Source organism: Mandrillus leucophaeus, unplaced genomic scaffold (assembly GCF_000951045.1).
Source record: "Mandrillus leucophaeus isolate KB7577 unplaced genomic scaffold, Mleu.le_1.0 Scaffold103, whole genome shotgun sequence".
NCBI classification, from domain to species: domain Eukaryota; kingdom Metazoa; phylum Chordata; class Mammalia; order Primates; family Cercopithecidae; genus Mandrillus; species Mandrillus leucophaeus.
In genome coordinates this window covers 6,923,812-6,950,551 of record NW_012098432.1, presented here as the reverse complement: position 1 = coordinate 6,950,551, position 26,740 = coordinate 6,923,812, and the positions used below count along the sequence as shown (strand labels likewise).

Here is a 26,740-nt window from a genome sequence, read left to right as displayed (position 1 = left end):
TAGTAGAGGATAATAAACTGATAAAACATGTTGATGTTCATTAATGATGTTAGAATTGTTTATTTTTATCAGAAAGTTTCATTTTTTTTTAACTTCAAGCAAATATATGAAAAGTAGTAATACTCAGTGATGCCTGAGGCAGTAATACTACTGGAGGGGTGTATAAATAGGCATAAATTGAGGACACTGTGGTAATTGGTACCAACATTTGCGAGTATGTTTATAAACTAGTTAAGCATGACAGGTTGAAGACATTTTTATGCTTTACCCTCTGACATTTAGCAGAGTGGAAAAGCTCAGCTGTAACTTCCATCACGCTGGAGTCCTGTAAGAACTAGGCGGTTTATACTGCAGAACCCTGGGAAGATAGGTACCAGGCACCTCAGAGGTTGGGTCCAAAAAGAAACACCCTCTTGTCTTCCTCCCAAGTGTCTTCTTCCTGTTTAGCTTTCAGAACACTGGAATTTAGGCTTATATTTTATTAGCAGAAGATTGAGGAATTCCTCCCGGAAGATACCAGTCAAACCTCAAACCAGAAAGCAGTGGAGAGGTGTCTTCAAAATTATGTGAGAAAATAATTTCCAACTTAAGGTTCTGTTCATTTCCAAATTATGGTGTAAGTATCATAAAATAGGAAAGACATTCCAAGTCTCAATAGATAATTTTTCTTATTCATCCTTTGTGAAGAAGCTAGTTGAGATATGATCCAATGAAAGAGCAAACCAAAAATCCTGAGGGAAAATCATCCAAGGCACAAGAGATTGTGCCATCATGGTGAGATGCTAGTGAAATTCCCGTTCATGGTGAAGTGCGTTCTGAGGTGACAGTTGTGTAGAAGTTTGAAGAGTAAAAAGTACAAATTGGAGCAAGACAATGAAGGACTCCAAGATGGGTGTCTGCAGTCGGTGGAATGGTGACAAATTATCTAATGTGTCTGACCATGTTAAAAGAAGTTTTAAAGTTGAGTAGATTTAGTTAGAGTGACATAGAAAATTAAGTGAACAGGGTAATGAAGCAACTATTAGTTTCAGTGGTAAAAGTTATGTTAATACAAGAAAAGATATATTATCAATATTTGATGTCTCAAAAGTTACATAGTTATAACTGAAACAATTATTTAATGAAAATGTGTGATGGTAAGTATGATGACTCGACTGTAAATATGATTACTCGACTGTAATCATATTTACATGAAAGCATCAGAGGCATGGTGTGAACTCAGTAAACTAAGTACTGAATTTAAACCTCCCAGGAGTCTCTCTGTTCTTGGTCCTGATGATTATTATTTCTATTTGTGACACTAAATTTATCTTTACTATCTCAGCTTCTTATATTAAGCAAGCGCGCACGCGCGCGCACACACACATTTAAACAGCTTGATTAGAAATCTTTTGGTAGATGCTTGCCTGGGGTTTAAGATGTGTGAGAGATTCAATTCTGGGGGTCACCATTATGAGTCAATTTTATCTTCATAAATTTAGGTCCCTCCACTAAGGCAGAGGCTCCATGTAAACAAAGCCATAAACCCGTGTACGCTTTTAAAAACTTTAACTTAATCAAATGTTATATATCAGTGAATACCTTATCTTTGTGGAGAAATATCTGTTGTTTTCCCCACTGTGTTCTTAACCATCTTCTAGGCTTTCTCTGGTTCCCCCTATTTCAGTTTTAAGGCCTCCTACAAATCCTTTAATATTTTGACAAGATTAGTAGATTGCAAGATTTCTATTTTTAATGGCCCTCTGCACACTGCACATGATGGTGGTACAGTATCACCTTACTATTCTCTTTTTTTAAGATAAGCTGCACAAAAGATTAGAGCTATGTATCCATTACAGATTTAGTTTCTTAGAGAGAAGTACTGGGGTCTCCTGCCAGACTCTTGCTTAAAACATAGATTATCTTGCAGAATCTTGTTTCATCTGTTCTTTGTTACTCCTTTTTAGTCCTAGAGATCATTTTTTCCAATGTAACCAGTTCGTACAGTATCCTGGTGTGTCCATTGTTGCTCTGTGGGAGTATTCTAGGTATTTGGATGGGACAGTTCTTTCACTGTGCAGGACTGATCTGTGCATCGCGGGATGTTTGGCATCCCTTGTCCTTCTAACTACTGGTTGCCAGTAGCACTGCTTAGTCATTGTGATGCTAAAAAAAAAAAAAAAAAAGACCACACCTTTTCTGAACTCTTCCCCACCTTTGGAACATAGTACCACCTCAGGTTGAGGACCAATACAGGTAATTTGAATTATTTGCAGTCTCTGCCCACAGACAAACATTTTATTTGTATAATTAGCCTCTTACTCTTGTAATTGGGATATTTCAAAATATGTATAGTTGAGAATCTCTTTTCACTTTTCTGCATTTTGAAATGTTGTCCCAGGCTGTGTAATTCTAGCTCCTTACATTATGTGACATGGATTGCAGTAATTTTTCAATTCTTCTGTTTTTGTTTGTCATTACTCTTCATGTTGTTCCACTGTTGCAATTTTGGCATTTTAGTGTTTTTCCATTACAGTAATACCTACCCCATTACAGCTAAACTTTACTAAAGGTTGACTGAAATGTCTATCAAGTAGAAATCTCTGCCACCTTCTTTTAAAAAATGTGCCTATTGAATTATCAATATCTGGAAACTCATCAAAAGGATGCTGAATCCCTAGCACTCTGTCTGCCTCAGGACTGACTTATATTGCTTTAAAATCATGTAGAGCTTTCCCTAACCATAGCAACTTTAAAATTGATGTCTAGTGAAAAATAATACATTTTTCATTTATTTTTATTCAAGTGATGAGGCAAGTAATGAAAACTAAACTTTTTGAAGGTCATGGACTAATCTCTTAATATCAGATATGTTTTTAAATTAATATAAATTAACATCAACTTTCATATTATAACTTACTACAGCCACTTCCAAAAATGTCACTTCTCAAGGGATAAATGCAAGGGTAAAGCCGTTTGAGAATGACAATCAACATTTTAATAATTATCATCAACTTTAAGTTTGAAAATGTTTGGTCCACCTACAAATTTGTCATTACATCCCTTTTCTGATATGTGAAATTTCTATGATGGAAATGGAAATTGTGTCACTAGTGGTAAGTATTCCCAAGCAGAAACAGATACCTGTTTTCACCAAATTTATAAAGATTTTTAAACTGAGAATAGTTGAGGAAGCATCTGTTTCTTTTCGTTTTTGTTGTACAACTGTAAATAGGTGCAAAACATATTTTACAATTGATAATGATAATGATCATCCGAAAATAACTAGTACCGTTGATGAAATTGTTCCCATTTTATACATGAATTAACTGAGGTTCAGAATAGTTTAAATAATTTGCCTAAGGTCTTCCATCTCATAAGTGGGATAGCCAGAATTTGATTCTAGGTCTGTTTGACTCCAAAATTTATCTTCTTAACTACTGTGGTATACTTCCTCCTTATGAGCATTTTTTCACGAAGGCTTTGTCTCCAGAAAATTTTGATGAAGGAGATATCAACAGGTGTAATTCATGTTCTGATTAATTGAAAATGTATTTTGGAAGAATAAGTATCAACAGATTTAGTTCAGAATTCTTCAGCAAATGAGTATCATTTATTTAGATACTGGCCTAAAGACAGTTACCTTCTCAATTCTGTTTGCAGTTGCTTTCTTCACCCCAGCTGCACTTGACTTCCCAAAGAGGGTTTAAGACATGTAGAGATATGAAGAGATGTGGGTTCAAAAAATGATAGGGGAGAGTGCTAAAGATTAGCTTTGCTTATTTAAAATTTTACCTATGGATGGCTCACTTGAAAAGAGAAAGTTTCTGCTATGTGGTCACCTATTCTGAGGTTCCATGTAGTTTAAATGGTACAGTGGCCTTCAGAATTTAATAGGCATTTGTGGACTATCTGGATAATCTAGCCACCATTCATAACATGATTTTCAATAAAATCATTTTTAATTTCCAAAAAACTGATGATAAGGAGAATGTTTAGAATATAACTCATTCACTGGTTGAAGATTGCCTGTACTGTTTTTTTAATCTCTTCCCCACTACTGTGGGCAGCTCATAGTGGAATGTCCACAGTGGTGAGAAAAGTGAGTGTCAAAGAGCCTTGATAAGCATTAACTTATGAGTGGGCCTTGATAAGCATTAACTTATGAGTGGACCTTGAATGCTTGAGAATTAGCTACATACAGCTAAAACAATTAGTAATTAAAAACAACTAGACAGATACACATCTTCACAAGTCAAAGTAATTCAGAGTTCATCACATTTAGAACGCAAACGTCCCTAATGAATATTAGACATTTGACCCTTTGTATTGCTTTGAATATTAAGATACTTGGTAGTAATTAACTTTACTCCCTTTCTATTACATCTTCATCAACTTAGTTACTAACAAAGAGGCTTTCAAAAAAGTTTTTGATGCTTCTTCACAAGTAATATATAATAAATTTTTCTTTTTCTTTAAAAATTTGTTTACAAATATTAAAGACATTAAATATGCTTTATAATAGATTTTGACTTTAATAAGACATGATAGAAGCATAATGACTATTCTAAATTGAGTTTAATCCTTTAAAATTCATTGTAATTTTATAAATGTGCCAAATATGAAGAATGTCTTCTTTTCCTGTTGTCCGTTATGCCAAAATGTATCACATAGCATCTGATATATTATTAGGTTTTCTAACTGTATTTGTTTTAAGGGTGAAGTGTAAACCATAGTATTAGGGGCATATGAATGGTTTGCTGGAGGATTGTTGGTTTTTAATAAATACTGACTTTCCAGAAGTTGAGGTAAGCAGTACTGTAAGTGAGAAAATGGGCCATTTTCAGCTCCAGGAAATGGAAAAGTGGAGCTTCTTGGTTCGCTAGCTATATATTTGTACCTGCTTTTAAGGTAGAGAAACTATACAAGGAAAAAATGGTGCATTATACAGTGAAGAAAATAAATGAAATTACTCATGCCCAATGCATTCTGTTTTTCTAGTGGGATGGTTTTGACTTACAATGTAATAAGGTAAGTTAACATCTTAGTTAAAGGAAAGAAAAAGATAGACATATAATAACAAATTGATAAAAGAAAACAGGAAAATACATTGTTACTTTTATCAATTTGTTATTATATGCCTATCTTAACATCACTGAAATCCAGGGATCCACCAAAAACATTACCAGAAGTATCACTGGAAAAAAAGAAATTAAAGCCCCGGGGGATCTCTTCTCATATAGATACAGAAACTGACTGGATAGAGACAAATTAAAACACAGTTCCCTTCAGCCTCATGCTATATTCTTGTCAGTAGTTGAGATACTGACTTGTAACTGATCGAAATAATGTAACTAGGAGTTATCTAATCTGCCATCTAAGTTGACCTGAAATCACCTTAATGTGCTTCCTGATAAGAGTTAAGATTATCATTCACTTTAAAACTGGTATATGCATGTCAGAAAAGTCACATTTTATATTAAAGGAATCAATATCTTTAGTTGTAGATTTTTAACATTCAGGGTTAACTTTCATTTTGTCATACCAGTCATGTTTGGTGGGTAACTTGTGTATTATTATGTCAGTTATCTCAGATTATAATTTCTGATCATTCTTAAACACATATTTTCCTTTAAAAGACTGTTTTACTTTTATCTACATTCATATATATTTATCAGTGCCTAATCAGTGTATTTAATTATTTGATTTTGTGTATCTTTTTTATTTACCAGTTCTATATCCAAGGCTATTAATACTTAGTGAAGACAGAATAGTATCCATGTTACCTAGTTTTGATTAATTAAGGTGTTTCTAGTTTAAAATATGCCAATAGATATCTTAGTCTTGTGAAATAATGTCTACTTTTAAAGAGTAGTGTTATTCAATCTGTTACATTGCCTGAGAGAGATGTATAAATTATATATTGATATGTAGATGCTAGTTAAACATTTTCCTCATGCTAAATAGCTGTATCTAGAATAACTAAAATTATCAAGTAATTATTATAATAAACTATAAACATTAGCATGCTGTCTTCAACTAGTATATAGAAGCAGAAAAGGACTGTTTCAGAGTATTGTCATTGATTAAACCACATAGAGGGCCTTTATCCATGGGAAAGATCATTATAAGTAGAGTACGGGAAAAGTAATTATGAGATTCACTTTTGTTGTACAAATATGTTAAACATTTGTATGACTGCCATGACTAAAAGTGATTACTTGTGTTAAAAATACTTTTTCAAACTTTAGATAATTTATTTTATAAGGAATGTTATGATCTTTTTTAATACAAGCAAATAGTGTTCCAAAAAATTAATTTGACTGAAATTAACTATTTTATCCCAAGAGTGATTTCATTTAAGCACAGTGGGAGGCTTAATGATTTGTTCTTCAGCCTATGTATCTCAGAAGGAGGATGCCAGTCCTCCTTTTACACTTGAAAGAATGTGATGATTCTCTTGAGAGATCCATATTCAAGAAGTTAAAGAAATTCTGCCTAAAAACAAGGAGTTGGAATTTACCTTTTAAGTAGCAAAGTAACAAAATCCTGTTACAATAATTTTAAAACTTTCCCATTAACTGTTTGCCCGTTTAGGAATATCTGTATAACTGGAAACAAGCATTATTCATTTTTGGTGTGTTGGTGGTTTTCTTTTGATATCATGTAAAATATAGTTTTAATGTACTTTTTGGATTTTTAACGTGGTACATTTTCCCTGTACTTCAAGATTCAGATTTTTAGTTTTTTCTTTCAGCACTTTAAAGGTGTCTTTCTATTGTTTTCTGCCCTCCATGGTTTCTGACAGCCGACCTTCAGTCATTCTTATTTTTGTTTCTCCGTAGCAAGGAACTACAAACTTTTTCTTAAAGTGTCAAATAGTAAATATTTTAGGCTTGTCGGTCACAATGGTGTTTGTTACAGCTACTCAATTTTTGGTATAGTGTGAAAGTCCCAATAGATAATGTGTAAATGAAAGGGTATGACTGTGTTCCATCGAAACTTTAGTAATGAAAACAGATGTCCAGCATGTGTATTGTAGTTTACTGAACCCTGCTCTGTAAGAACAAATCCCTTTTTCTCTGACTGTTTTAAAGATATTCTCTGTCATTGCCAGTATTTTGATTATGCTATCCCTTTGTGTCGTTTTCTCTATGTTTCTTCTGCTTGGTGTTGAGCTTTAGGGATCTGATAGTTTCTAGTTTTCATGAAATTTGGAAAAATTTCAGCTATTATTGATAGAGGCAGGAGATAGAGAAATTCTAGGCAGACAGGGATGGGTGCCCAGTGAAACCCCACCTTCAGGCCAAAAAAAGCAAACAGCCTGAAACCCATGGCCCAAGGTTTACCTACTCTCTCCCAGTTGGTTCTTTCTGAATAATGCCCTTTTACCAATCAAATGTTGCCTTTTCCAAAACTGCCTACGGCCTGCCCCACCCCCATCCTCTGCTTATAAAGATCCCAGACTCAGTTGATAAGGAGGGAGATGGCTGGACTTCGAGGGATACGACTGAACTTCAGGAAGAGATAACCTGACTTCGGGGAAGGTGACGTGCCCTTTTGAGTGATAGGACTGAACTTCAGGGAGAGATAACCTGACTTCAGGGAAGGTGACGTGCGCTTTCTGTCCCCTCTCCAGCTCCCTTCTCCGCTGAGAGCCATTTTCATTGCTCAGTAAAATTCTCCACCTCACCATCCTTCAGTTGTCTACACGACCTCATTCTTCTTGGACACCAGACAAGAGCTCAGGACCCACCAAGCGTGGGTACCTAGAAAGGCTCTGACACCAGCCTTTTACCCTTGCTGGTAGAGGGCAGTCGCCCCATTGCTCCATGCACTGAGGCAAGGGGCCAGCTGAGCTGCTAACACACCACTGTCTACAGAGGGAGAACTAAGAGAACACTATAACACCCACTCTGGGGCTTCAGGGTCATGGGCACCCTCACCTGGGTGCTACTGTGGGCCTTGCATGGAGCTTTCTCCTGCCAGTGCCCGGAATGGCCAGTCAGATCCCACACTTGCTCGCTCACATGCTCCCTCCCACAAGGGGTTGAGCATGGTGGCCGAGTAAACAGGGTGCCTCTGTTGCGAGTCTGGTGAAGGGGCGAGAAAATCCTGTGTCATTATTTGTTTTAGATATTTTTCTCCCTTCCTACTTGGGACTCCAATTAGGCAAATGTTACCCGGCTTGATATTTGCCATAGCTTATTTAGGCTCTGTTTATTTTTTTCCCTGCCCTTTCTCTTCTGTGCTTCATTTTGAATAATTTCTATTGCTATTTTATTTGTTCTCTGATGTTTCTTTTCCAGTGTATTATCTGCTGTTAATTCCATCCAATGTATTTTTCATTTCATATGAAATGAAATTTCATATTTTTTTATCTCAAGATCTTATATGGGTCTTATTTAAATATTCCTCATATGTTCATGTTTTTCTTTACATTTGATTTAAAATATCTGCTTTCAGATCCCTGTCCATTGAAATCATCATCTTTTTCATTTTTTATTTATGAGTCTTTTTCTAGTAATTGTTTTTCCTCCTGGCTGTATGTCATATATCTCTTCTTTGCATGCCTGGATTTTTAAGTTGGATGCTAGATATTTTTAGTTTTTTTGTTGCTATTAGCTGTTGGACTTTAGATTTTTGCTTTATTTATATAGTGAGTGATGAATTTTGTTTGAGGGTAAGTTTGATCACTTTAAGAATTGCTTTTAAGTTGTTACCGACAGATCCAGAGCAGTCTTTTTTTTTTTTTTTTTTAGATAGCCCCACTATCCTGATTTAGCCTCACTATAAGCTGTGACCTGATGCTTTTGTATCTTACAAGGTCTGTCCATTTCTTTAAGTGTGTACATGAACAATTCCCAACTCTGAAGGAGCTTTGGGAATTGTTTGGCCTTTTGATATTTTTTCCTTTCTACCAGCTATAGGTAGTTTCTTGTCATGCATGCATAGATTAGAACTCTGCCAAAAATGCAAGTATATTCCTCTGCTGATCTCTGGAGCTCCTGCGTATATTTCTTTCTGTGCAGCTCCCTCCTCTTCTATCCTGCAAATTCTAACCACCTAAACCTCCCTGAATTCTAATTTGTGTCTCTTACACTCAGCAAGACTGCCAGGCTGTGTTTGGGTCTCTTTCCTTGTGCTGTAGTTTGGAAACTGCCTACAGGCAATGAGCATGGGGCAATTAAAGGACTCATTTGTTTCCTTTTTCTCAGGGATCAGAAAACTGGTACAAATTGTCCAATGTCTGAAAACCATTGTTTATTACCTTTTGTCTGACGTTCTAATTGTTCAAGATGAGCAGATAATTCCTTAGCATTTAATCCGTCATAGGTGGAAGCATAACTCTGATTACCCCTAAACAGACACTGATAGACACTGTGGATAAATGAAGCTTTATTATTTATTTGAGGGGACTGTGGGTTATTTTTCTTGGTTAAGAACTAAAAAATATATTCATTTACTTTGAACTTCAAATTATTTTACATTTTTTGAGTAGAAAAGAAAATCTTTATTGTCCCATAAATTACTTACCAATTATAAAGAGTAAAAATAATAATTTTATTGTATTATAACTTGAAGGATGCCACCATAGCCAACATCACCAATAATGGAACAAACTGATCATAATGTGATACAATTAGGACTCAGTATTACTTACAAAGTATTTCTGATAAACAAAATGCATAAGCTGAATCTAATTATGAGAAAACATCAGAAAGATCCAAATTGAAGGGCATTTACACAAACAACTGGACTTTACTTTGGTTTCTTGCTTCCTTCGCTCTTTCACCCTCAATGTTGAATCCTAGGATGAGAGTTACTTTCTTCAAAGTAAATTAAAGGTAGAATGTCATTGCCATCTGACCCTTATTTTATATACTAAAGAAGACTAGGATGGTATAAAACAAAAAAGTTTCTTTGTATAAGAAAGAGCTCTTGGACATTTGAATGTAAAAGCTATATTGTCATTGCTCTTGTTCTCCCTATTCTTCCTCCCTCTACCACACTGAAGAACATTTGTGATACTATTGGGCTCACCTAAATAATCCAGTATAATAACACTATTTTAAGGTCAGTGGACTTGCAAATTTAATTTCATCCATAATCTTCAGTTTTAAAGCATGCCACTCACAATATTGGAGGATGTTGCCTCTAGAAATATAATAGAATCCAAAAAATTAGGAGTGGTTACTAGGAAACTAAGCCTGGATGCCTCTTCAGTGGATGCCACTCCTGTGGAGATCCTTGGATTTCATTAATTGCACAATGAAGTAATACATTGAAATGAGATCCACTGGATGGAATACCACAACAGGTCTTGCTGCCAACTTTGAATGTTTTCACCAACTGTAGTTACTTTGCCCAATTGGAAAGTCTTTTAACCTCCTTCATTGGAATTCTATTTTTTACATGATTTTAAAAGAATTGTTTTTTGTGTGCTTGAGATGGATTCTCACTCTGTCGCCAGGCTGGAGTGCAGTGGCACCATCTCAGTTCACTGCAGCCTCCGCCTCTGGGTTCAAGTGATTCTCCTGACTCACCCTCCCGAGTAGCTGGGACTACAGGTGTGCGCCACCATGCCCAGCTAATTTTTGTATTTTTGGTAGAGATGGGGTTTACCATGTTGACCGGGATGGTCTCGATCTCTTGACCTCGTGATTCACCTGCCTTGGTGTCCCAAAGTGCTGGGATTGCAGGTGTGAGCCACCGCACCTGGCCAAAAGAATATTTTTTAACTTATGACTTCTCACTATGGAATCCTAAAGTAGATTATACAAGTGATCACTACAATTCTTAATTTTTCCTTAAATCCTAAAACCAAGAACATTAATGAATTGGCATTAAATAGATGATGTTTATATTTGAATATTTTAAATTTCTTCTCTTCAAGAGGAAAATAATACATAACTAAGACAAATTGGCCTGTTGTATCCAGAGCTTGTGAGGGCCTGATCAGGTTCAAAAATAGGTATCACTAACAGATCAAAATGTAGTAGACTGACACCCATATATTAACATTTAATTTAATCCGTCATTAATCCGTTGTGTGAGATAATAAACCAAATATCACCAGTGCCCTGAAAAGAAGAAATTAATTCTTACTGGGGTATGAGAATAGACTTAATCTGGAGGTGAAATCTGAGGTAGGTCTTAGAGAATAATAAATAGGTATGGAAGACTAGGAAGAATTCAGCTATTTTTCTTTACTTCTATTTTTTTAAAACATAAAGTTAATGTCATAACTGTGTTATTCCACCCAAGGAACTCTGCCAACAATGCAAGTAGATTCCTTGAATACTTTTTTAGTATCAGATGTAATAAATAGTTTCATGTCTTGTTCATGTATTGTTTATTCATCCAGGTTTGGCAGATTTGTTTGTGAATTAGTTTTATTGGTGTATAACAAACTTAGTGATTTAAAACCATTATTATCTCGCACTTTCCATGAGTGGAGTCCAGGCATAGCTTAGCTAGTTCCTCTGTTCAGGGTCTCACAAAGTTTTAATCAAGGTGTCAACCAGGACTGTCATCTTATTTGAGGCTGAGGGTTCTCTTCCAAGCCTACTAATTAAAAGAATTCAGTTCTTTGTGTTTGTAGGACCGAGGGTGTCAATCAGTTGTAAAGGCTGTCTGCCATTCCGTCTGTACTGCACTGTACAACCTGGCCGCTTGATTCAGGGAGGCCAACAGGAGAGCATCTTGGCTACTTCGAATATATCTGTCTTTCCAACTTCAGTCTCTGATACCTAGACCTCCTTTTAAAGGGCTCATCTGATTATTTCAGTGCCTTATTTCCCACCTCTCTCCTTATGCTCTGGATAATCTCCTTTTTTATTAACTGAGAATCAACTGATTAGGGACCTTAATTATATCCTCAGAATCCCTCATATGCCATATAATTCAGCCTAATCATAGGAGTGATAGTCCATCATATTCACAGGTGTTGTCCAGACTCAAAGGACGGGTATTATATAGGGCATGTATCCCAGGTTGAGGGTATCTTAGAAGCTGTCTTACATTCTGCCTACCAGTTTGACTTATACTATTAATATAATTTGAAAAATACAAATGGTATTTTATATAAAGGATATAGACTGGAAATATTAATAAACTACCACTAATTAAATAGTTGAACACAGCTATTTTCTGAAATAATTATAACTATAACCTTAGTAGATTGTTTTATACTTTCTTTCCTTAAAATACAATTTAACTGAACTGATATGCTCATTATACTTTAAGAATCTCATTGAAACCTTGGAAATTTTCCATTTGCTTCCGAATAAGTGTGTACAGTTTTCAAAATCCTAAGTTTTTTTTTTTTTTACATAATTTTAATACTTAGATCTGTGCTCTCTTAACTATTTTGAAAGTTATGTGGTAATGTTCTCCTAGCAACATGGAGGGAGAAACAAAGTACCATTTGCAATTGGAAGTACAGTGTTGCTTAGCTACCTCTCTTTTAAATTTGAAATATTAGGCGTTTCAATAAGAGGGTAGCCCTTAAGCTTTTAAGTGTTTGCTTATAACATATTGCCGTGTTTTATGTACGCTTTTTACCTTTGTATTGTAACTTATTGTGAAAGTTAAAAAAAAAGAGGAGTGCATTTAATGGCAGTCACTAGAGTAACTACATAAAATCAGTCATTTTTTTAAGAAGCTCTAATGGACACAAATGAAATTACATGATATACTTTAATATGAACTTACCTCAAATGCAACTATACTGCCAAATGCAATAATTATACCAATTTTGTCACTTGATTTTAAGTGAAATCATTGTAAAATGGCTAAAAGGTTACATATAGTTGTTTTAAAAATAGCAGTGTTGTCATATGGCAACAGTATCATTAAACACATACTGAAAAGGCACTTTATTACATTATGTTGCTGTTATGCTATTCAGGTTACTTTTTCATAAAGTTGGATATCAGTAATAAACAGTGTTGCTGCAGTGCTTCTCCTAATTTGGAAAAGAGTATATGAAGATTCTTCTAGGTGGATTCCTTCAATACAAATTTTTGCTGCATAATCCGATTTCTCCCCAAAATAACTAAAGTAAGACATACACATTATAGAAAACATTTTCAAAAGCTTAGGTAAGTATAGAGAAGAGATTTAAAACCAACTGTACCCCTGCTTCCCCCAGAAAAACACTAAGACTTTAGTATATTTCCCTTCTTTGCATATTGTTATAGAAAAACATCGTATTTCAGATTCAATTTGCATCATTTCCATTTTATTAATTTAGTATAAGCATCTCCAAATCATTAAAATTATTTGAAAATATTTTTATTGATTAATATGTGGATGTACAATGTTTCCTGTATTATATGACTATAGATTCCTTCCTGTTTTTTATTATGTAGCCACTGAGAAGAAAGCCTTTGTGCAAAACCTTTGTGAGCATTTCTGAATTCCTTAATATAGATCCTAGAAGTGTTACAAATCCTAGGAATTGGAATAAATGAATTTTAAAGACCTCTAAACATGTTAACGGGTTATTTTCCAGAAAAGTTGACTGTCCTTATTAACATTTACTAGTTTAATTGTAAGAAGAGGAGGAAATACTTAATATATTGTGTTTATGATGAAGAAAAATGATTTTTTTCAAGTGTTAGCCATTTGTAATTTTGTGAAAATATTTCCCTGTTCCATTTATTGATATACCCTTGTGTTTTACTGATTTGGGGGAGACCCTCATGTATTGGATTTATCCCCTTTTCTGTCATAGTTTCCATTTATGTGCCTATTAATTTGGTTTCTATATATTTTGAAATACAGATCTTTCAAAAAACTCTTCTAAAAATCCCTTTACAACCAGGCATGGTAGTTCACCCCGGTAATCCTAATACTTTTGGAGGCCAAGGTGGATGGAGGATTGCTTGAGCTCAGGAGTTTGAGACCAGCCAGGTCAACATGGCGAAACCCTGTCTCTGCCAAAAATACAAAAATTAGCCAGGCATGGTGGCACACACCTGTAGTCCCAGCTACTTGGTGGCGCTGAGGCTGGCGGATCACTTGAACTTGGGAGGTTGAGGAGTCTGCAGTGAGCTGAGATCATGCCACTGCACACCAGCCTGTGTGACAAAAACCCTGTCTCAAAAAAAAAAAAAAAATTCCTCCACCTTCTCTTTATTTTCACTCATTGCTTTTAGGCTTACTAATACCTTTATCATACAGATGCTCCTACATTTTATCTTTTTTTTTTCTTCTCTATTTTTATATTTAATTCTGAACCATGTAAAGTGTGTTTTTGTTTACAGTGTTGGGTTAGGAACAAAACTGATTTTGTTTCCAAATGCTAATCCATTGTTACAGCGCCAGTAGGACTACTATTCCCTTTCCCACTGATATGTGATAGCCCTTTTATAATATACTAAATCCTGGGATACTGGACTGATTGCCTAGTTTCTATTCTGCTTTATTCATCTTTCTACTTTTGCATCAGAATCACATTATTGTTTAGCGTTTTTTTTTTTTTAAATATTTCTGACTGCTTACCCCTCTCTGTAGAGTAGTGTAGAGTGTTTACCTTACATCTCATGTTATGGGTATTCATGGTTATTTTGTTTTTTTATTGTTATTGTGAATGAAATTTTTTTCTATGTTCTGACTCGTATTTGCTGACATACTTGAAAGATATTTTTAAAAAATATTTATATGAAATCCGAGCCCTTTATTCTCAATAATTGTAAGAATTGATTTTATGGAGCTTTTTGATATCTAATGATAATATCTATGAGTAATGAACATTTACTTTCCCTTCCTGCATGTTATGCCTGGATTGGCTAGAAATTCCAGAGTAATGTTAACTAATAATGTTAACAGTGGGTGTTCTTATCACAGGAAAGTTAAAATCACGATTAAGGAAAAACTGTGGTCATCTTTCAGTTAAAACCCAAATCATAGTTGAAAACAAATCATCCTTAATTTTCTAGATTACATTAACTGCCTTGCACATTTATCATGGAAAAAGGTACATAAAGATCTTGGGTAGTGTGCATTTCCCAGCACGGGGGTAATATGTGATTACCTCTAATTGGTAACTTTAAAAAGAAGAGGAACCAAACTTCAGATCTAGACTTCAGTTGGAAGAAGGCTAAAAGGAAGCTAGATGAGTTAGTTTCTAGATTCCCCTGCGTCACCGTCTTTCCTTGAAAGCAATTCCTGGCATGGTGGCAGTTGGAGTTTCTTTCTTCCCAGGAAAACTATAAAGGAGAGCTAGAGGAGAGTAGCACTGCATCTCCACTAAACTGAGGGCTTGATTTGCTGCCTGTCATGCTGTTCTTATGCCATTGTTGGAAAAACCTAAAGCTACAAGTATGGAGATGGGAACTTTTTCTATTTTGTTATGGTGATAAAGGATCAGGGTTTTTCTTTTCTTCACGTTAATTGTCACCACTGTGGATATATTTCATAACTTTTGATGTATTATGAACCACTCCAAACTTAGTAATTTAAAACATCAGTCATTTATTTAGCTCACAATGCTGCAGGCTGGCAATTTAGTATGAGTTTAGTTGGGCAGTTCTGTTCTCAGGCTCCATCGTGAGTCTGTGGTGTGGTCAACTCTGGATTAGTTAGATGGTTTTGCCCTTATAGTTGGCCGGTTATTAGCTGGAGGGAAGCTCAGCTCTTCTGTAGCTGATGTTTCATCCTCTAGAAGCTTAGGCTTTTTTCCTGGTGGTGGAAGAGGTCTGAGAGAGAGCAGAAGCAAGCCAAGACTCTTGAGGCTAACTCGGAGTTGGGACACTGTTACTTGTTTTGCATTTTGTTGGCCAAAAGAAGTCGTAAGACCTGCTGATTCAAAGGGTAGGGATATAGATTCTACCTTTTGATGACAGCTTCTATAAAGTCGCATTGCAGAGGGTATGAACACATCCAAGTATGAATAATTAGGGCCATGTTTGCCATCAATCTAACATACAATTGGATGAATGAAGGACTTGAAGATGTGCTTAGAATACCATGTTCCTTGTAAATGTGGATTTTAATTTTGCTGTTACAAAATTATGTCATCCAGCTCCCTTTATTTCAGCTTGTTGTCTTTCTGTTGTGTATTCTTTTTTTCTTTATATTGTTCTTTCATTTTTGGTTGGTTGTGAATCTTTATTCAAATCTATGCCAGACAAAAATTGTCTAAAATTAATTTGTGGTTCATTATTAAATTTTTCTCAGAGAGATCTTCTCTGCATGCATCTTCAGGTTATAATTTATTTCTCATGTTTGGGAGTATTTTTCCTCATAGAGCCCACCTCGGTTTTTCCTTTGTATTTGGACACTGTTGGTATTTGTCAACAGAGTGTGTGGATGGTTTTCACTATCCACTTAGGTTTAAATGCCTTCTCAAATCTGTATCTGAGGAATAGGTTGTTATATGGTTCCAAGTGACCGTTACTTAGACCAGTCTAAATGTGGCTTTGCTGAATTAAACTAGGATCATCTGCTACCCAGCCACTTAAGCTTGTTTTTGGGGGCACTTAAAAAACGTTAAAGTATATGGAAAAAAACATATTTTTAAAACGTGTACTACTAACAGGGTTTTCCCTGCATTTTCTGGTCTCTGCAGAGCTTTTCCTGTGATACTAAGCCTTCCAAGAAGCAGTGAACCATTGTCACTGCCCCTCTATCCTTTTGTCATATTGTTTGCTGGGAATTATATTTAAATGGACATATAAAGAGGTGTGCCACTGGGAACTGGGAATGAGTTACACAACTCTGGCTGCCTCATAAAGCCATCTTTCTACTGCATAAGCACTGTGTCTGTTAAACAGCAGGCGGAAAAAGGGAGTGAGCTAAAGTCCTTTACGCAGCTGGCAGAAGTATTGTGTTTCACAGAGCAAAGCAAGCCTTTGCATGGTATCTACCAAACAGAAAACTGAGACTACCATTAATTTGTTTTTAGTGCTGGTTTCTGGGACTTTCAGATAGTGAAACTGTTAGAGATTTCTCATCAGAGGTTAACTGAATTTTGGTAGGATGTGCTGTTGTCTTTTTCTGTGCCTTTGTATGGATTGTTGTGAGAAGGTGGGAGAGACTGTACTAGGGGATTCTATTCAGATACCATCTTAAGCTGAGTCTAAAGTGCATTTAGTTCATAATGCATTTTCCATTTTTATTAATCAATAAAAGGTATTGAATAAACATTAAAAAAACATAGCAACTGTAAAGAGCAGTTTTGAAAGGCCAAGATTTGCTGTTTTTGGTAGCTGGTGCAGTGTTATCATGTGAATAAGTTTACCGTTCCATTATAATTTTGGAGAAATTACATATAATTCTTAGTCCTCCATTATTACTTTTAAAGTTTGCTGTTGGAGAAATAGCACTTTGATTTTCTCTTTGTTCCTACCCTGGCCATCAGTGGTCTAGATGTGAAACACATACCTGTCAAGGAGGTTGAAAGACCAGAATGAAGTGCCTCCAGAATTCTCCAAGCCAGCCTGTGGAATAATGGGTCAAAACAGCTGCCAGGGCTAGTTGTTGAATCTTTGGAAAAATGATACTTTCAAAGATGCTATTTTTTCTGTAGTTGTCTTATCTCTGGCAACTGTTTCTGGCTGCTAAGTTTAAGATCTGATAGTAAAATTACAACCTCAAGAAATCCATTTCACTGGAAAGTCACTGGAGTTATTACAGCTGCAGAATTAAAGCCCAAATTGACAAATGGGATCTAATTAAACTAAAGAGCTTCTGCACAGCAAAAGAAACTACCATCAGAGTGAACAGGCAACCTACAGAATGGGAGAAAATTTTTGCAGTCTACTCATCTGACAAAGGGCTAATATCCAGAACCTATAAAGAACTCAAACAAATTTACAAGAAAAAAACAAACAACCCCATCAAAAAGTGGGCAAGGGATATGAACAGACATTTCTCAAAAGAAGACATGCATACAGCCAACAGACACATGAAAAAATGCTTGTCATCTCTGGCCATCAGAGAAATGCAAATCAGAACCACAATGAGATACCATCTCACACCAGTTAGAATGGCAATCATTCAAAAGTCAGGAAACAACAGGTGCTCGAGAGGATGTGGAGAAATAGGAACACTTTTACACTGTTGATGGGACTGTAAACTAGTTCAACCATTATGGAAAACAGTATGGCGATTCCTCAAGGATCTAGAAGTATCATATGACCCAGCCATCCCATTACTGGGTATATACCCAAAGGATTATAAATCATGCTACTATAAAGACACATGCACACGTATGTTCATTGCGGCACTATTCACAATAGCAAAGACTTGGAATCAACCCAAATGTCCATCAGTGACAGACTGGATTAAGAAAATGTGGCACATATACACCATGGAATACCATGCAGCCATAAAAAGGGATGAGTTTGTGTCCTTTGTAGGGACATGGATGCAGCTGGAAACCATCATTCTCAGCAAACTATCACAAGAACAGAAAACCAAACACCGCATGTTCTCAGTCATAGGTAGGAACTGAACAATGAGATCACTTGGACTCGGGAAGGGGAACATTACACACCGGGGCCTATTATGGGGAGGGGGGAGGTGGGAGGGTTTGCATTGGGAGTTATACCTGATGTAAATGACGAGTTGATGGGTGCTGACGAGTTGATGGGTGCAGCACACCAACATGGCACAAGTATACATATATAACAAACCTGCATGTTGTGCACCCTAGAACTTAAAGTATAATTAAGAAAAAAAAAGATTTGCTACTACTTGATTATTATTTCTGTAATCTCTAATGAATGTAGATCTTAAATGATGTTCACCATTTTTTGAAAAACATGAGTTGGTTTAAATGCCTTCTTAACTCTTTTAGCACTGAAGTTCATTAATTGGATTTATGGAACAATTGTCTATAGCCTGTTCTCCTTAGTTAAGAGTTTACATTGGTGCCAGATTTTGACAATATGTATTTAACTTTTCTACAGTAGTAACCTAAGTGTGAGTGTTTTAAAATGCCATATAAATCAGGGACTCCTAGTTGTTAGGGAAAATCAGTATCTTATCTCTCAAACTAGGTCAGTGCTTTTAAACTGGGCTTTCAGGGAATATCTATAGATTGTATAAAAGTGTGCTTCCACTAATAATGAATAATCTTTTCCCGGTATGTGGAAAAGTAGTTTTAGATCTTAAATGTTTTCAACCCTTTTGTGTGAATTACAAATTGTTTGACTAGTAGAAAATAAACAGGACAAAAACTGAGCAGTGATCTTGTTTAGTTCACTCACTTATTTTTTCACTGACACATGCTTGTGATATTTATATAGCTTATGTTTAATATAGCTTTGCTTTTTATTAAATATTCTAGATTTTCTACTGGAATTAAGATTTGTCACGGTATTGCACAGAAAGCACTGTAACTTCAAAGAGCTTTGCCATTACAAATGGTTTGAGAACCCCCGAACTTACCATCTTGTAAGATACTAGAGGGCAAGGACCTTTTGCGTTTATCATTACACATGTTGAGTGGAAGCCACTGCAGACTCTTAAGTGGAAAATAACATGAGGAAAATTGGATTTAATATTTTGGGATAAATTTTGGGGGAGTTTTCTGGATGGACTGGTAGAGGTTGAGGGTAAGCATAGGAATGAAGATGGAAGGTAACCACTTTAAACACTGGTAGGTCAGTTTATATTAAGCATCTGATTAAAAGCTCTGAAAACTCTAGCATTATGATCCAAGTTAAAATATTGAGGTAGCTTTCTCTCCTTTTAGTTTGAAAAGTTAATTTTGAGTTGATGAACATTATATGATGACTAAAGCCAATTTTAGCTTACCATTTCTCTCCCCGATGGTCTAAAATATGCTTCTAATATCATAACTGTTGTTACAGTCTTGGCCGGTAATTCAGTAAGTAGAAAAGAGTCATTGTCACAAACTTCCAATTACAAGGCTGTAATGTAGCTGTTGAAATGACAACTAAATGAGGAAGACTTTTCTTGCTGGACAGAAAAGCATATGTGACACTTGGGGGTGGGGAATAGAGAAGGGTGATAAAAAATTGACTTCGATGGACTTTGATATTAGGGAGTATACAGGGAGATAAATGATAAAGGTAAATATAATAGTGAATAGGAGTAACAGTAGAAGGAGTTACAGTTCAGGTACTATAGGAACTCAAAGAAAATAACATATCAGGTGGGAATAATGGTAGAGTCTGGAGGAGGCATTTGACTTAGTGAGTTTTGAATAGGCACAGTGAATAGGTTACGGAGCATTCTACTTCAAGGGAAAAGCATGACCCAAGGCACTGGCCCTCAAACAAGTGTGTGTTGAATATCTGATGGAGTTGGGTAGTGTTTGTTCTTCCACTGATTTACTCAGTATGATACGTGAATGCCTCTTGAATGGCAAGCACTGTGGCAGGTTGGTGCTGGGAATATAATAAGATGACCCTCATGGAACTACAGTGTAGCAGAGATGGATAAAACCAACAAATTAATGAATATATAAATCCAAAGTGAGAAAGACTGTTAGGCTACTGAATAACTTGAGTGAGGATAGATGGTATGATTAGGTAATCAGGGAAGGACTCTTTGATGAAACAAAATATAAGCTGAAACTGATCTTTCTTAGGAGCCAGTTTACCCTGTGGGATATTTACCCTGTCTGAAGTCTTTACCATTGTTGATATCCCAATATACTTAATTTGACTAAACTAGTCCCCCTTCAAACACAGCCAGTGAAATTTCTCTTTTTCATCAATATTTGCTTTATTGATTGCTGAATTATTTACCTGTTATAAAATTTATCATGTTATTCTTGTTTTGCAGAAACCAAAGCTGAAAGACTGGCATCCTCCTGGGGGCTTTATTCTGGGATTATGGGCACTTATTATCATGGTTTTCTTCAAAACTTACGGAATTAAGCATATGAAGTTCATTTTTTAGATTTGATGATGAGTGAAGAAAGCATGGAAGACTGCAACCTTGGATAATAATTTATGTCATTATATATTTTTAAAAATGTGTTTCTCGTGTGTGAATTGGAAATAAGTATAAGGAAACTAAATTTGAATCAACTATTAATTTTATAACTTAAAGAAAAATAATTGTTAATACAATTGTGTGATGGCACAAAATATATTCCAGTTTTGTATTTTGTGTATTATAAAAAAGATCAGAGTACATTGATTGTTTTTGAAAATAGTAATTTCCCCTTATCCCCTTTTCATTTGGAAAAGAAAAAAATTGTGAAGACGTTAAATTCTCACTAACAGAGGTAACTTTGGTTAATTATTTTCTGTATATCCTCCCAATCTTTTGACTTATGCACATATTTTTTTCCCAATATGGAGATCATATGGAATATACTATTTTGTAATATCTTTTTTCATCTTACAATGTATTATCAACCTTTTCCCTCTCAAAAATACATTGTGAATAACTGCATAGTATCCACTGTATGAATATTTAATTCATTTCACAGTCTTCTATTGTTTGACCACTTACATTGCACCAAACATTTTCCTTTGGTTTATTCTTTAATGTATTAATATTTTACTGCTGTTCACTCATGGAATCCTGCAACTTTAATTAAAAGCAAAGATGAAAAATTGGTTTTTTGATCTATGGCACTGACAGTCTCCAGGACCTTATATGTTGTCAGTTTATTTGGGAAATTTTAGACCTTTGATAATTTCACTTATTGACTGCTCAAGAGAAACATACCCCATTATTTTTCATTTGTAAGCGTTCTGTGATCTTCTAGAATTGGTCACCTCCTTTTCATTTTCCACCTTGAAAGAGAGAGCCAACAAGGACTTTATTTCATTCTGTTTAAGGTAAACCTTGCCCACTGTCTGTATCTATACTTTCCCTGAGAAAAAATCCCATAAAGTGGATGGACCTGCGAAGAAAATGTATGCTTATGGCCTAGCCTTCATGTCTGGCTGATGTATCCTATAAGGCAGTAAGGCCTTTTTCTGGTCTCTGATAAGATGCAAGAGCTCACATCTCCATCACTGACATTTTAGCTTGGAAATAATATTGAGGCTGTGCTATGACCAAGCCCTGATACTGTTTTTTCTTTTCAAACTTTTGCATATGAGTGGAGGAAAAGCCTAAAAGTTCAGCATTTATGTCTGGGGGGATACCTTCAAGTGTCTTACCTGTTTTATGCAAGAACTTATGTGTCCATCTTTATTCAGTGCAAAGATCTGTTTTATAATTTTGTTTATGATTGTAGGTAACATTAAGAAGACAACTCTTCCTCTACAAGAAAACCTCCTAAAATATTCCTTAAGATTTGTTTTTCCTTTTGCACTTAAAATATTACCTTTTAATTGCATGCAAGGTTGTCATACTTTTCACAGGCAAAGGATTGACTGTGTTATCTCCCTAGTTAGAACAAATGATATTGAGGCTTTTTGCCAGTTCTGAATCTTTATTTTAATTGATCTTTTTATTGGTATCTTATATAAATGAGGAAGGAAAATTTTGTCTGATTATGTTAAGGATCTTTCTGTAGGTGAAAAGAAGGGAAAATAAACTTGCAATTGAATAGACTGATCACAGTAGCACTGAGACACACACAGATTGACCATGTTACCCTCCAGACACTCATCTAAGGTCATGGACACTATGGGGAGGCGGAGCTATTTAGGGTGGTAAAGGAACTATGATTGTTCTTGAGCCATAGTAATTTAGTTTGAATATAATGAAACATACTCTGATGGATAAAGACTGCTAGAAAGTAAAAGGATTCGTCTTTAGAGGTTACAGAAGGTGCCCTTCTTAGTTAAAACCAAACTGGGAAAAGTAATACTGGATAAAATATTCAGGATAAATTTTGCCTCGGCAGAATTTCAAAGGGCAGTTATTCCTCTGTTTCATTGTTGAATCTTTAGAATATAGTTAAAGCCAGAAGCTTAAAATATGTTAAATGTTTCACTTATAACCATAATCTTTTTACATAGACCATACTCTGCCTTCATAATAACTAAATCCTCTGCATGTGGTAGATGAGTATATTTGGGAAATATTGTCATTGCAATTAAATGGCCTACACTTTAGACGATAACATAAAAACAAATCTTTAAATATATTCTACTTGAGTCACAAAAGCTGAACAACAGAAAGGTGTTTTGGTTTTGCCTTTCTCACAGTGTTGTGGTGAGAATCAGATGAGATAATATTTTGACTAAACACTTTGGAAATTGTAAATATATGGTGGCATTGTTCTTGTGTCAGCTCAGGAGGATACCATAGGGGAAGTTAATGGTGACAGTGTCCCTGTTTCTGTTGCACTTATGTACCTTTCTAAGCTACTCAATGTGATTCTTGTTCTCTTTGCTGTTCTTTTTCTCCTTCCCCATGGTGTCCTTCAGAGAGAAAAGGAATGTAGATAAATGAATCCCAGCAGATGTGTCCTGACATTTCAGGGAGGGACAGGGTGTAATGATGCCATCCTGCAAAAGGCAGCCTGTGTGAGAAAAAGAAATCAAATGATGTGGATTTTAAAATTACGAAAGACATTCATTTGCAGTTTGTGAAGGGAAAATGTAGTTTGGATACAAAGCTGATTAAATTGGATCAAGAAAAATTAGAATTAACTGCAAAAAATAATGCATGCATTTATGGTTTCGATTTTTATATATTCCCAGCTAGTTGAGAATGATGATTCCCACAGCAAGCATAACTCAGCTTGTTTCTGCTTACTGAGTATTTTCTACTATGGTATATGTTGATAACATTTCTTCCATTATGTATGTTGTATACCAGAGTTAGAGTTACTGTGGGAATCATAATTTGAATTTTTGACTCCTGCGTTTCTGGAATCTTTACAACAAATGTTGCATTAACATATAACTTTTTTCAGTTCACTTTACCAAAATTAAGCCCATCTTTAGTAGATACTGTTTTAACATGTGAAAGAAATACGTTATAAACATACCATAAGGTATGGCTACAAAATAAGGAGATCAGTATCCATTTTTGCTTTATAGAATTGGCCTTATTGCTTCATTGTCACATCTCATACTCAAGGGCATTTACTACAAAGAAAGCGTTCTCCAATATTGCTGTTCTGTTGCTGCCTGCCCTATTTACACATGTACCTGCTACTTAAATAGGAAAGCCTTTCAATTCATGGACAATACACCTTGGTGGTAACCGGGCTTTTATTTTATTTTATTTTTTTAGTGTAAAGAATGTACTGTTTTAGAAATGTGCTGTGAAATATTAGGTTTAACTGTGTAGATCCTAGAATAAGGGGATTTATATAGATGAAGTTGTAACCAAGAAACTGGTTATTAAAAATTTACTCCAAACATGGAAAGGTGGCCGTGTCATTCTTGTGTCACCTGCACAGCTTGCAGTCTCTGAGACTTCGGAGGACTCTGAGATTTGCCTGCTGAGGCATACCCAGTCATAGGGTCTGCCAGGTGGGAACCACATGATATGATCCACATTCGGTTTCCTCTCTTTCGACTGTGGGAGTGCCAGCTGTGACTGTGCTAGAGTTTCAGGGACGGACATGAGCGAAACTTTCTTAGGGGGTCATTTAATAAGGTCATAAATGTAAAGCAAATCACACAATGTCCAACATATATGAAAAGTCAATGTTTTGTTCTTTGCTGGGCAGAACTATCTTGCTTTTAACTTCCACTCAGGCCCAGGGTCTGGTCACTCTTTAGAGAATATTAGCTTTGCTATTCCTAGACTGTCCTTTTCCCATCTGTTTTCAGCAGGCATCACTTTTGGGTAACAGTTTCTTTCGATACTACCCAACGATTTTAATCCATAGACTCTCTTTGCCTCCCTTTTCCAGATGTTTTTCCTATTTTAGGTAGGTTGAGACTTTTCTCATCTTCCCTCGGCCTTAGTGTTCCATTGTCGTCTTCTTTCATATTCAGTACACTCTGTTGGGAACACACCTTTAACATGACTTAAGGGACAGTCTTTCCTCACCCTCAGATTGCAGACGTCTGGATAATCATCTAGTACTGCAAAACAGTGAGCATTACATTTCCAAGAGAACATATCCCCTACTTTCCCTACCCTTTGTTAGAGCTTTTTTAGTTTCAAATGATAAAAACCCAAGTAGAACAAATTTAGGCCAAGAGGGGAATTTGCCGGAACAATATTAGGATATTTTGTATAATCTTTCAGAGTGGGGTCAGGTCTGAGCCTCATCAGGCACTGGAGTGTCACCTGGATTCTCTTCTCTCTGTGTGTTCCCTTTATTCCTCCTGGAAACTGGCTTTCTGACATGATGGATAGAGCCTCATATTCCGTGCTTCTACCACAAGAGAGAGGTAAATTACTCTCTTCCTTTAATTCCAGTTCTACAAGTCTTGTGGAAGAACAGATTAACCTTCTTGGCATCACGAGTTCACAGGCCAGAGGGCTAAGGTCTTGTAAGCCCATAAGGACCTCTGGTGGCATACCCCATTAGCGCTCCTCCCAGAGAAGGGTGGGATCACAGGAGCCAGGCAGTTACCCGTATTACTTTCTGCTAACTTGCTGTTCAATGGGTGGCCCATGGAGCTGCAGTATCTTCCCTTGTAGCTTCCTAGAAATGCAGAATGTGATGCCCCTGGCATCACATTGTTAAAATCTTGCATTTTAACAAGATCCCCAGGAGTTTGTGTGCCCATAAAGTAGCAGAAGCACTGACCTACTACACTTTCTAGACCAAACAGCTCAATTTTATCTCCTAAAAAGAGATTGTAAAAGAAGATTACAAACACTAGTGAAATAAGCAGCCATGGTTAGCATCTTTTATGGGTTAATTGACTCTTCAGCATTATTCCTGACTTCTATTCAGACCTTGTAAGACTGTGCACCACTCTCATTCTCTTTCTTTCTGGGGCTTTTTCAAAATACAATAAATGCTTAAAACAAGCAACTAATTAGCATTTATATGTGTAGTATCTTCAAATCCCTTGACACTCCTCTCATCAAGACATGGAGTCTAAACTCCCCACCTCTTGAATATGGGCTGGCCTTAGTGACTTAATTCTAATAAATATAATGTTACAGAATACTACTGCATGACTTCAGAGATCATAAAAAGGATTATAGCACCTGCCCAGCTCTTTTCTAGGACACTTGCTCTCGGAACCCAGCCACTGTCCCCTGAGGAAGCCCAAGCCGCATGGAGAAGTCACATATGTGTATTGCGGAGGGCAGCCCCCTGGCTGAGGTCCCACCAGGAGCCAACATCACACTCCAGAGATGTGCAGGCAGGAGCCTCCAGATGTTTCCTGACTGCAACCTCAGGAGAGACCCCCAAGTGAGAACCACTTAGTTATCCCCAGAACCATGAGAGAGAATAATTACAAAAGGTTGTTACTTTACTCCATTAGTAGGGCGTGGTTTGTTGTACAACCATTAGTTATTGAAACACTGTGTTAATGAGCTACACACTCTAGTAGATGCTTATGAGGGATACAAAAATCTAATACATTAAAGAGTTACAGTGGATTCTAGAAAGGAAAAAAACTACATAGCAGAAAATGACAAGTGCTATATAAGAGTTATAGGATAGGAGCTTAAAGAGAAACCTCTGTTTTTAATTGCTATATAGAGATGTTACTAATCTTTTATTTACTATCAGTTGAAGAGGCAGAGCACACATCAAGGAGGAAGTAAAATTTGAGTCATGATTTATAGACAACAAGATTAGATTTCTCTATCCCTTGTCCCTCTCTATTTTCCACTATTGTTCTTTTCAAAATTGTGCATTTTCTTCAATCTTCCCGCTCTACCAACTCAGTTCTTTCATCAAAAGGCTTTGCTTTGTAATCTGAAAATTAAACTG

At 36.0% G+C, this 26,740-nt stretch overlaps 1 protein-coding gene across 2 annotated transcripts in view; it reads left to right on the top strand.

Moving 5' to 3' along the window:
- The window catches only part of PIGK (phosphatidylinositol glycan anchor biosynthesis, class K), a 119,442-nt gene extending 96,961 nt beyond the window's left edge, over positions 1–22,481 (top strand). The window contains exon 9 of one of the 2 annotated variants that reach the window (XM_011977922.1): positions 20,749–22,481. In XM_011977922.1, the coding sequence (XP_011833312.1) occupies positions 20,749–20,865 (117 nt within the window). In that variant the 3' untranslated portion in view covers positions 20,866–22,481. The remainder of the gene's footprint in view (positions 1–20,748) is intronic. The other variant, XM_011977916.1, reaches the window with a different exon arrangement.
- The last annotated feature ends 4,259 nt before the right edge of the window (positions 22,482–26,740 follow it).